At 46.7% G+C, this 12,108-nt stretch overlaps 1 protein-coding gene across 2 annotated transcripts in view; it reads right to left on the bottom strand.

Moving 5' to 3' along the window:
* Positions 1-12,108, bottom strand: part of Supt6h (SPT6 homolog, histone chaperone and transcription elongation factor) — a 39,443-nt gene that overhangs the window by 8,010 nt on the left and 19,325 nt on the right. For both annotated transcript variants that reach the window (XM_052755820.1, XM_052755822.1), the window contains exons 14-28: positions 11,822-11,951; positions 11,566-11,716; positions 11,280-11,434; positions 10,914-11,109; positions 9,201-9,340; positions 8,971-9,088; positions 7,720-7,796; positions 7,334-7,469; positions 6,890-7,027; positions 6,651-6,818; positions 5,748-5,875; positions 4,498-4,705; positions 3,736-3,883; positions 2,434-2,576; positions 948-1,088 (exon numbers count right to left, since the gene is read on the bottom strand). In XM_052755820.1, coding sequence (XP_052611780.1) covers positions 948-1,088; positions 2,434-2,576; positions 3,736-3,883; positions 4,498-4,705; positions 5,748-5,875; positions 6,651-6,818; positions 6,890-7,027; positions 7,334-7,469; positions 7,720-7,796; positions 8,971-9,088; positions 9,201-9,340; positions 10,914-11,109; positions 11,280-11,434; positions 11,566-11,716; positions 11,822-11,951 — 2,177 coding nt within the window. The remainder of the gene's footprint in view (positions 1-947; positions 1,089-2,433; positions 2,577-3,735; positions 3,884-4,497; positions 4,706-5,747; positions 5,876-6,650; positions 6,819-6,889; positions 7,028-7,333; positions 7,470-7,719; positions 7,797-8,970; positions 9,089-9,200; positions 9,341-10,913; positions 11,110-11,279; positions 11,435-11,565; positions 11,717-11,821; positions 11,952-12,108) is intronic.

Below are 12,108 nucleotides of genomic sequence, written 5' to 3'. Positions count from 1 at the left end.
GGTGAGTTACATGAGACCCTACCTTTGAAAAGAAAAAGAGTATTTGAAGTTGTAAGATTAGAGACAACATGGGGGAGGGGGCGGGCGGGTGGGCGGAGGTGGCGGGGGGTGTGGCTCAGTGTGGCAAGCATGGAGATTTGAGTCTGATCCTTGGAACCCTCATAAAAAGCCAGATGAGGAACCATAAAAACTGAGGTAGAACTGGGTATAGTGGTACATGCCTTTAATCCTAGCACTCAGAAGGCGGAGGTAGGCGGAGTCTATAATGGCCTACAAAGTGAGAAGCTGTCTCGAAAACAAAACAAAACCACCTCCCCACCAGCCAATCCAAACCAATAACCCAAGGTGGAAGGAGAGAATCAGTTCCGGAAAAGGTACTCTCTGACCTCCGAGTGCACAACGGTGTGTGTATAACGTCCCTCCTCCCCCCAAACACGGGGCGGAGGACAGAGCATGGATGGACACATATCATTGAGTGTCTAGGACAGAACGGAGCTTGGCAATTTACTGCCAAGCTCTCATTTGGAGGCTCCTTCTGTGTGGCCCTGTTCTGCTGTGAAGCTCAGAGGTAGTCTATGGACAGAGCTGCAACACACAGCCTTTAAAATCTCCTGAGCAACACTGTCTAAACGGGAGAACAGGCAGAGCTTTTTTATTTGTGAGGCTGGGTCTCACTTCCTGCCATGTGCTGAAACCACAGCTTCCCACACAGGAAGGAACCCTCTCCCAGAGGGCTGGCAACCAGCAAAAGCTGCTTACAAAGGCGGCAGCAGACAAAAGCCACTGCTCATTCAGATGCTCTCGCAGCTTCTTCCAGTTACTCTCTGCTCTCACCACCAGCAGTCACTGGGAACAGAGCCTAACTTCTGGTAGGGAGGCCCCCAGTTAGAAAGCCCAACTGGGGCAGCTGGAGAGTCCACTACTCCTTAGGCTAGTCATCCATCTACCTTCACTCGCTCCTCTGGCCTCTTCACCACCTTGTCACTGAGGAATTTGGTAGGGATGAAGCCGGTGACACCATTGTCTAGCCGCGTTTTCACACCAATGGCCTGGCCAGGGCATGAACCACTGTCGAAGTGGTTCCAGACCTGAAGAACAGAAAGCAGGTTGATTGTCAGGATTCTGGAGCTCCTGTGTTCAGAAAAGAGTAATGTGGGGCGGGGACGAGGGGGAAGACTAGAGAGATGGCTCAGTGGTTAAGAGCATTTACCGCTCTTGCACAGAACCTGGGGTCAATTCCCAGCATCCACACAGTGGCCCACAAACAATCGTAACTCCAGGGATAAGGGAAAATGCCCTTTTCTGACCTCTGAGGGCACAAAGTACACCATTACAGTGCACATATACCCATACAGGCAAAATAGTCACATCTAAAATAAAGTGAATACATCTTTAAAAAAAAAAAAAAGAAAAGAAACAAGAACATTCAGAGAGCCAGCCAAGTGACTCAGTGGGGAAAGGCTCCTGCCACCAAGCCTGATGACCTAGTGTGATCCCTGGGATGCACGTGGTAGCAGAGAACCCACACGATGTCCTCTAACTGCCACACATACACTATGGTGTATACACACATATATACAAGAAATAAGAAAATTAAAAAAACACACACACCAACAGAAAAGGGTATCTAAGATTGCTGTAATTTATTCTACCACCGATGCTTGGCACTAGTCTGGAAACACAATCAGCTACCCACCAAGGAACAGTGTGAACATCCAGAGTTCTTTGACTTTTGCTTGGCACTAAGGCCATTAGATGAACCTTTCACGCTTAACTGACTGACTTCCTAACTCCACTGTGGTCTCTTTTGTTCTGTTCTGCCGTAGTGAGTGGAACAAGTATCTATACAGGAACTTGCTACAGTGGATCTAATAATAAGTGAAAAGCCAGAAAATGCTAGGTGACTTTAGAAAAGAACATGATAGCTGGGTGTGGTAGCGCACACCTTTAATTTCAGCGCTAAGGAGGCAGAGGCAGGCAGATCTCTGAGTTCAAGGCCAGTCTCATCTACACAGTGAGCTCCAGGCAAGCCAAGGGTACATAATGAGACCTAGTCTCCAGAAGAAAAAAAGGGCAGGCAAGCACATAATGCCTAGAAGAATAAAGGGAAAATTAGAGTGGGGATAATACAAAAACCACACACAGCCTACACATACCCTCAAACAAGGATAAGGCACTGCCTACCTACTCTGTGGGTGAAAATGCATATTTTCAAATCCTGACTCGCTATAGTGACTGACAGAAAGTGAGGCAAGAGTTCAAGGTTACAGTGACTGCTTCAGTTACCATGAGAGACACATGGTAACATCTCACTTCCTCTCACCCCTTCCTTTGTGTACTCTTTTGGGGAGAGCATGAACTAAAACACTCCCACCTCTGCACCAGACTTCTTAGTTCAAGAACTCACCCCCACAGGAGCGCTGCAGCACGTACCTCGCTGAGCTCAGGAAAGTTGTCCTGTTGGCAGAAGGGGCACTGCCACAGCCCTGTCTCGTCATTTCGGATGGCCTGGTCATAGCTCTCACCCTGTGGGCGTCTGTGAGCAATGCCAGTAACATTGCAGATGATGAGCTTTCCTGGAGGAAAGAAAGCAGGTAAAGAGGAGGGAGAGCTGATTCCTTCCCACTACCCTTTGTTGACACAACATCTGTCTTATGGCATCTCTACTGATTTCTTCCTCATCCTGGAGGATAATGCCAGGGATTATGCCAGGGAAATGATTCCTGTAAGCCAACTCCATGAATGAAAGATCTCAAAGCAAGCTAGAAGTAGAACTTTATTTGTATTTTGTCAGTGTTGGGGACTCAACTCAGGGCCTTGCGAATACTACAGAAGTGCTCCAACAAGGAGCTACACCCCAAGTCCTCCTTTTACCTTTTATTTTGAGACCCATTCTCACCAATTTACTATAAATTCACTCTGTAGCTTGGGCTGTTCCCAAATTTACAATCCTCCCTCTCCTCTCCCAAATAGGGGAGATTACAGGTGTGCGCCAACAGGCATGGACAGAAGTCTAACTTGATCTTAACCTTAATTTTGACTTCCAGTCTAGGCCTTGAATTCTTTCCCAACTTCACACAAACTAGAGACACCTGAGAAGAGGAAACTTCAACTGAGGAATTATTCTATCAGACTGTCCATGGACATGTCTTTGGGGACATTTTCTTGGCCACTAACTGATAGTTGCCCTACTGTGGACAGTGCCACTCCTGGGCAAGTAGTCCCAGGTATGTAAGACAGGCAGTTGAACGTGAGCCCAAAAGCAAGCCAGTAAAAGTAAGCAGCAATCCTCCACGATGTCTGCTCAGGTTCCTACCTCAAGCTTCTGTCCTGGCTTCCCTCAATGATGGACTCTAACCTGTAAGATGTAATAAGCCCTTTCCTCCTCAAAAGCTGCTTTTGGTCAGTGTTTTATCACAGCAACAGGAAAGCAAACTAGGATAAAAGATCTCTTGGTCTTCCTCATCTGATGTGTAAACCTTTTTTTTTTTTTTTAAATTTGTTTTTAGAGATAGGGTTTCCCTGTGTAGCACTAGCTATCTTGGAACTTGCTCTGCAGATCAGCCTGGCCCTGAACTCAGAGATCTGCCTGCCTCTACCTCCCCAGGGCTGGGATAATTAAAGGTGTGCACCACTATACCCTGTAAACCTGTCTTACACTATTGCAACCATTTTCAGTTTATGTGCACATAGTAAACGCCATGCCCGGAGTATAAGTACAGCCTCATAACTTACCAATGTAGAAGGTCTCTGGCGTCTCTTTGGTTAACATATTGAAGATCTCCTCTGTGTTAGGAGAGCGGTAGGCTGTCCTGAGGTCCTTATAACGACAACTGAGCTCTGCTCGGATATCATACAGTGTGATGTGCTTGTCACCATAGCCCTGAGGAAGAAGTCCATTAGGAAAAGCCTTGCAGCCCTCAATCTGACTTACTGGGAATTTTAGTGACAGGAGGCAGCCAGTTTGCACCTGTCCATGCTTTTCTTTACTGTCAACATTTACTGAAGAAAAGTCTCATTTCTTTCTCTCACCTTCTCCCTCAATGGTGTCTATGATGTCCAAGTTGCCCTTGGACATGAGATCTTCCTGATTTAACCTCCTAAGTAGCTGGGATTATTTATTACAGGTGTGTGCTACTGCTCCTACCTCAATAAAGGAGATTTCCAAGTCAGGCCTGGGACACTGTTCTGTAAAGACACGCATGCTTCAGGAAACCCCATGCATAAAGGAGACAACACACAGGCCTGCTCCTGGAGAGGAGGAACAAGGGCTGCACAGCACACACTCCTCCCCCTCTGTCCTGCCTCTCACTTGAAGGTCAGAGTACCTGACCCTTTCCCGGCTCACTAATGAGCGGCTGAAAGCTTCCCTCAGAAACCTAGCACAGCACGGGCAGGGAGGAGAGGATCAAGGCTCCCACACAATAGCATCAGATCTCTCTGGACAGCTGCTGCCCAGGGATGAGTCCTTGCCTGTCGGGGTTTACAGTCACCTACCTGTCTCTCCAGCTCTTCTGCAAAGGCATCAAGGTCAAGATCCTTCAGCCGCTCTGGGTTTTCCAAGATTTCTTCAAGGGCTCCTGCAGGATTGGCGTCCTCTGCAGACTCATCATATTCCAAGGCGTCCACTGCCATCTTCCTGGCCCATTCATACGTTTCAGGGTGGACTCGGGAGCCATCAAGGACTTCAATGTATGAGTCAGTGCTGGAGGAAAGGCAGAGATGGAGCAAGATATAAAACCAGAAGTTTCAATTAGTTAACAACCCAAATGTCCACCAATGTGGAACTGGCTGGGTAAACCAGGGCACTCCATGATGGAATACTAAACAGCCATTAAAAAGAATGAAGTAAATTTATGTTTGCTGACATGGGGAGATGGCCATGATATACTGATACGTGAAAAATGCACTGCAAAACACTATGAACCATGTGATCTCATTTTTGAAGTAAATGAGTAGTTAGTAAATGCATAGCAAAAATAAAATTTAGAAATTGTAGTATACATAAAAACTGTTATGGCAGTTTTCTCTGGGGGGTGGAATTATGGGGGACTTCCACTTTCTGTATAATAGTTCTTTCTGTTGAATTTTATATAGTGAACTTATGAGTCATAATATAAAACAAGAAGGGGGATAAACCTCTGAGAATTTGCTGCAGCTGTTTTCCCCCATAAAGCCTTCCCAGGCTGGTCTCGCCCGTGCACTCACATGGGCCTATGTTATTCGTGGAGTGTTACAGCAAAGCTGAGTGGAAAATGGAGTTTTAGAACTTGAAGCCTATTTCCCCACTGACTTCCATTACTGAATGAGGAGCTATGTGCCCGTGGAAAAGATCCTCCAAAGACTGAGTTGATAACTTCTGGAGAGGAAGAGGTCAATAGTGAAGTCTCAGTGCCACCATGCTAAAACAGAACAAATCTCTCTCCCCGTCCTGAACCTCTTTAGACCCACGCTCTCTTCCCATGGCCCCTTGCTTACTGTTCCCAACTTCATCTGGCTCTCACAAACCCTGAGCACAACCTGACGCTTTCTCCTTTAAAGACCACACTGTGGCTTCTGTGTCTCCCTCTCAGATGAAAAAGCCTTACAACTCATCTTTTCCATAGGTCAGGGGCGACTTCTTACCTTTTCTTTAAAACATTTCCTCATTTCAATTGGCCTGGGGCCCTTTCAAAGGCCTAATTCCCTGACACCCCAAATCAATGCCCAAGGAATTGCTCCTGGCCTGTCTAAGCAGAGGGTATCACCTGTCCCCCAGAGAGGCAGTGTCGATCTTGAGGAAGCCAGCACAATTCATGAAGACTTTGGGACCCATGTGACACATGGTGACCAGCTGAGTTCGGCTCTCGAGTCGAGTATTGTTCTGTTTCAAGATCTAGGGAAGAGGGCTGGGAGTGAGCAGGGCGGTAAGAGGGCCTGCCTCCCTAGACTGCCTTCTGGTTTCTGTTAAACTCTCTATGGTTCTGTCAGACTGAGGATCTGAGACCCCACCATGGTACCACTTAATAATACCTTTAACAGCTGCACCTTATCTATCAGACTACGTATAGCTGAGCATGGTGGCACACATGTAATGCCAGCACTTCAGAGATTGAGGCAGAAGGATCATGAGGAGCTCAAGGTCAACCTTAGCAACAAAGTAAGCCTGAAGCCAGCTAGGGCTAAAGGAAACTGTCTCAAAACAAAAACAAAACAAAAATAAGGCCAGGCGGTGGTGATACACACCTTTAATCCCAGCACTTGGGAGGCAGAGGCAGGTAGAGCTCTGAGTTCAAGACCAACCAGGGAATCATAGAAAAAGAACCCAAAAGACAATGACATGTAACTGTGTATGGCTTGAGGGTGTACTGCAGCACAGACTACAGTGAGCGCCACTCACATGAGAAAAAACAGTATTTCTCTGAAATCCCTTTTTGTTTGTACTGGAAGAAGAAACTGCTCTTCTGGTTTTTCTTGTTTCCATTATGGCTTACAGCCACTATAGCATAGCAGTGAAGAGCAGGGCTTGGCCTCTGCATCTCAAGTTGACTCTGAAGCTCATTGGCCGAGCAGTTCTCAACAACCCGCTTTACCTCTCTGATCTGTCAATTATATTGGCAAAGTTCTTCACACTCAATGAAATGATTGTTTTCTAATCAATCCAAGCCTACCTTCAGCAGGTGGGTCCCTTTTCGAGGTCCCAGGCCACAGACATACTGGATCAAGGCCTGGCTGTAAGGATGGGCAATGGCACGGTTGACATCAACCCCAACCTCATTGACCCGGTTGATGAATTCACAGTACAAGGCGTTGAGCAGCTCCTCTTTCACAACATGCTCCTACCAACAGAGCAGCAAGTAAGGTTACTGTGCCCTTCCACCCACCTGGCCTACTTGCCGATCCTACTCACCTGCAAGGGATGAAACTTGAGACACAGGATGTCTTCATCCGAGCTGCACACCTGGGCAAATTCTATCAGAGGGTCTTGGATGCGCCGGGCTAGAGAGACGGCTTGTCTCAGAACTGGTGGATAATCCCGGAACTCTGCCTAGAACCAAAGGAAGGACACAGAACCTTAGGGTGTCCACAGTGACAAGGTAAAAAGAAATCTAAACCATTCTGGCTTGAGCCACCTTTTTATCTCCGTTGGGGGCCTTTGTTTTCTTTTCCTAGGACCGACCACTTTAATCTCTGGAGCTGCCAATCTGAACTATATCTGGTAGCCCAGAAAGTCTCTGCATGGGTAAGCTAACAGGTGTAGTCCTAACCCTGACAACCTGCATTTCCTATTCAATTTCAATGGGGTTCACAGCAGTTGGAAGAGCATGCCTCGAGGGTGGGAAATTAGCATTACCTCTGATTTCTTGCTGTTCATATACAGAATGGCCAACTCGTTGTCAACCAGCTCCACCCCAATAGAAGAAAGCTGTTGGCCTTGGTCCAGCTCATGCACTATGCGCTTCACATCCTCAATCAACATCTGGGCATCTCTGGAAGGATGAAGAGTATTGGTCAAAGGACCTATTTCCTCAGGAATGGATACTCTTGACTGAGGTGGGGGTGGGAGGAGAGAGCTTCAAAGCAAAGAGGAGCCACATCTCCAGAGAGATCCCTGGGGTATCAACATTACACCCAGACACAAAGCCTCTGCTCTGGGCACATACCAGATTAAGCAATAAGAGATGAGTGACTTTGGGTCACAGCTTTAAGCCAGACCTACCCAGAGCCTTACGCTCCTACCTGTTCTCTCCCGCAACAGTAACCACATGAGGCTTCTTATTCACAAGAAACTTCTTTAGGGTTTCAATATCTTGAGCCTAAATTAAAAGAAAATTGTAGCTGAATAGCTCCAAGCATGTAAAGATTTCAAACAAGTTGAGATTTTCTTTTTAAGATTATTATTGCTGGGTATGGTGGTGTATATTTAATCCCAGCACTTGGAAAGGCAGAGGCAGGCAGATCTCTGTGAGTTCAAGGCCAGCCTGGTCTCAAAGAGAATTCCAGGACAGCCAGGCTTGTTACACACAGAAACCATGTCTCAAAAAACAAAAACCTGCCGGGCGGTGGTGGCACACGCCTTTAATCCCAGCACTCGGGAGGCAGAGCCAGGTGGATCTCTGTGAGTTCGAGGCCAGCCTGGGCTACCAAGCGAGTCCCAGGAAAGGCGCAAAGCTACACAGAGAAACCCTGTCTCGAAAAACGGAAAAAAAAAAAAAAAAAAAAAAAAAAAAAACAAACAAAAAAAAAAAACCTTTTTTATTTGTATAAATCACAGCCTGACAATACTATACTAATATTCTGATCCTCATTTTAAGATGTAAAAAACATAGCTGTTTGGTAAACTTTGTTGTTATTTTTCAGAATGGGGCTCTTACCAAATTTTGAAATACCATTATGATAAAGAAATTCAGAAATATTCAAATTCATCTTTCTTTAGAAGAAGAGGTACTGAAGGGCGGAAGCAAGGAAAAGGCTGGATTAATGCCCCAGTGGCTCTCAGCTCATGGAACAGTCTGACCCAGATGCTGCTAAGAACAGAAAAGGCCATGGCAAATCCAGAAGTACACAAGGCCTAGGCACTGGCTGGCCACCAGAAGCAAACCACACCCAGTAAAGAGTGCCATCTACTGCCTTCAGAAGTGAGAATGACTCCCAAAGGTGAGGCGATTTTTAAAATATTAAGATGGGGATTAGAATATCAGTGTTATTTTAATTAATGTTTTTTAAAAAAACTTGCCAGGGGTGGTGGTGCATGCCTTTAATCCCAGCACTGGGGAGGCAGAAGAAGGTAGATCCCTGGGTCTGAGGCCAGCCTGGTCTACCTCAGTTACCATTTCCTAAAGTTATTACCCTTCTGGCTAATACTCAAGATGTGATGAACTTGACTTACCACATGAGGTTTTGTTGTTTTACTTAGACAACAACCCTTGAACTCACTGAACTCGAGTGCACTCTGAGCACATACTTGTGTGACCTGTTCTAGAGACCCACCTTCTTTTCGCGCTCTTCTTCTCTCCATGCAGTTCGCCGTTTGGTAAAATGGGGCAGGCGGAGGAAATCAGTCACTTCTCCTTCACCATTGACTAAGGCACAGAACACAGGGTGATCTCTGCCAGCCAGCCACAGAAAGAACAACGCAATAGTTAGCGATAGGAACCACAGGTGGGAAGGAGACAACAGGAAAGGAAGTTGAGAGATGGTGCAAGGCAGGTAGGTACTACCTGGCAGAGGAGAAGGCAATGCCTAGGACTCGAATGCCCTTCCCCTGGTTCTCATCCATAAAGTCATCATCTTCTTCTACCTGCTGATCTGGACGGTAGGGCGCCACCCTTAACCAGTTGTAGAGCTTTCGGCTACAGGCCTAAAGTAGAGACACAGCAGAAACTATGGTCACCAGGGACTTCAAGTATGCAAGGGCAAGGGTATTCATGGGGCACATGTTTCTAGCCACGTGGCAGACCTACAACACAAAAGCTTGCTTGTATTTTGGAAATGGCAGCAACGTAAAAAAGAAATATTTAGATGAGTGAAGAGAGGGAAGAGGCCTGGAGAAAACTGGGGCACGAACCCTTTGCCCTGTTCGTACTGTTTCTCGCCTTATGCTCTGTACGGCCCTATTCTTTCTTTAGCTATAAGACAACTACGGGGTTTCCTCATTCTCAGCTCTACTAAAGAGAATGAAAGCTAGGGTGTGGTAACATAAGCATCAGGAGGATCACAGGGTCAGCTTGGGCTACATACAGACTTTGTCTTAAAAAAAAAAAAACCTCCACATCAATAGGGCCAGACAGACGGCTCCGCAGTAAAGGCGCCTATTGCCAGTCCTGACAACCTGAATTTAATCCATGGGACCCACATAGTGGAAGGTGAGAATCAACTACTAAAAGATACCCTCATTACCATTTCATAATTGCTTACTACAGCTAGCACAGTAGAGACCCTGGCAGCAAAAGTAGCTACCACAGTTAGTTAATCTTTCATTCTATTGGGCATGATAAGTTTAATTCAATAGTTATATACATTTCGATTGGCTTTGGAAATTATAAATTTATAAACTCAAGTTCCATTTGCTTTTGGGATACCATCTTACAAGGACTCCAATTTGCAGTAAGGCTCGTTAAGGAAGGGAATGGCTCAGTTGCCTTTAGCCTACTGGCTATGGGTGGGATAGGACCTCTGTTGGTCTTTTCTGTGTCGAACACACAGATTGCAAGCCCAGCGCCACTTTGAGATCTTTTGCAGCAATTAACTCTGCAGCTCACACACGATAGAGCCTGTATGATAATGAGTATTCAGAGACAGGTAATGCCTGGAGGGTGCTCACCAACCTAAGGCAGAGCGCCTGTGTGGCCTGGGCAGGCATCTCCATGACGGGTAAGGTGTCCCACACAACCTAAGTCAGAAGCTCATTTTTTAGTAAAAGGGGGACCTGTAGGGTCCTGGCCCCTGTTTTGGGTAACTGTTGCCTTGCTTGCTGACCTTGACCTTGATATCCTCCCTATGCTAATTCCCTGCCGGGTTCCACCCTCCTGAATGCTTAAGGGAAGTCCTTGTCTGTGTATCCTGCATAATGGGCGTTAACAGCTTAGATGCAAGATTGTAAAACATCAGTAGCGAACTTCTGCCCTCCAGGGTTCTCCCATTGTGTTATAAGCCTGTATTTAAGACCTCTTCCCTCCTTCAATAAACAGCATTCAGCATTTAAAAAAAAAAAAAAAAAAAAAAGATACCCTCTGATCACACAGGTCACGCACATACCCACACTTTTAATTAATAAATAAGTATAATAAAGAAAAAGAAAGAAAAGAAAAGGAGTTTAGGGCTCAGGGTGTGTGGCTCAGTAGTAATGTACTTGCCTACTTGTGTACAAGGCCTTGGGTTAAACATCTGGTACCACCCCCAGAGGGAGCGAGGCAGCAGATTGTGGGCCTCACCTTTACAACACTCTCCCTGGCCTCGGCTAGCAGCTTGTTCTTGAGTTCTTTGGCCATCTGCACGTACAGGAACTGCTGTAAAGCTCGTTCAATGGCCATAGTGCGTTGCCGGTTCCATTCTTGTACTTGGTGGCTGAACTCATCCCGGTAATAAAACTGCTTGATCTCCTCGAAATATGTTTGGTCATTGCCATACCTGAAGAAAGGCACAAAGCTCTGGTGTCTGGTGGAGAAAACTCTGTGAGTGAACCCACGACAAGGCTCCCTTAACTCAGAACTGGTGGTTTACGTTCCTGAGGGCCGCCGCCGCCCCTCCTCCAGCCTCCTTTAGCCAGTTCTATTAGGAGTCAGTTCGCTATAGCTTACCCTTCCACTCCCTTCATATCTATGCTGATGTCAATGGTGAGCAGCCCTTCATCTTCAGCCAGGCCTATCTTGAGGAACTGATCATCTCTTAGCTCTTTCACAGGCTTGTTCTTTAAGTACTTAAAAGAATAAGCGTAGTGGGCCTCATCCACATCCTGAAGACATTGAGAGAGAATCATTAGCAGCTGGGCAGAGGTTGGCCCTGGGAGAAAAGACTGCTTTTTGGTTGGAGGTAGACGCAGTCTAGAGTTCAGCCACACTTAGAACAGCCCTTTCCCCAACTTACCTTTCTACCTTTCTTGGTTGGGGTTATGTTTAGCTTGGCTCTCTCCTGGAAGGTCTGCCTCAGCACCTGTCTGACAAGGGGCTCCCGGGCAATCTGTAGTGCAACCATGTATCGGGCACCTTCAAGCACAGCTTCTGGCGTAGGGAACTGGCTGTGGGGACAATAGTGGAGCTGCAGAATGAGGGTGTTCCTGCTTCCAGGTCACCCTTCCTGCTTCCAGGTCACCCCTCCTGCTGGCCATCTGCTGCATGCCCACCTGCAAACGTAATCTTTGGCTAGCTCCAAGGGCTCTGCAGGGAACTGTTCTGTCTCATGCCGTTGGTAGCTGTCACGGAGGTTCTCCCCAAACTGCTCAGGTGTGAGACCAAATTTTTTGGCCAGGCCATCTAAAGCAAACAGAAGAGTGAAAGGTGAGACAGCAGCCCGCCATCAGACCTCTCAGTCGTCAGAGGCTACAGCAGCTCTTTTGGGCGTCCGAGTTGAAAGAGGCAATGAGGCAATAAACAGGCAGGACAGGCCAAAGAACAACAACTAAACCTGACT

Source organism: Peromyscus californicus, unplaced genomic scaffold (assembly GCF_007827085.1).
Source record: "Peromyscus californicus insignis strain IS unplaced genomic scaffold, ASM782708v3 Scaffold_3__1_contigs__length_106647218, whole genome shotgun sequence".
NCBI lineage: Eukaryota > Metazoa > Chordata > Mammalia > Rodentia > Cricetidae > Peromyscus > Peromyscus californicus.
The sequence above is the reverse complement of the archived record's forward strand: the minus strand, read 5'-3'. Positions and strand labels throughout refer to the sequence as shown.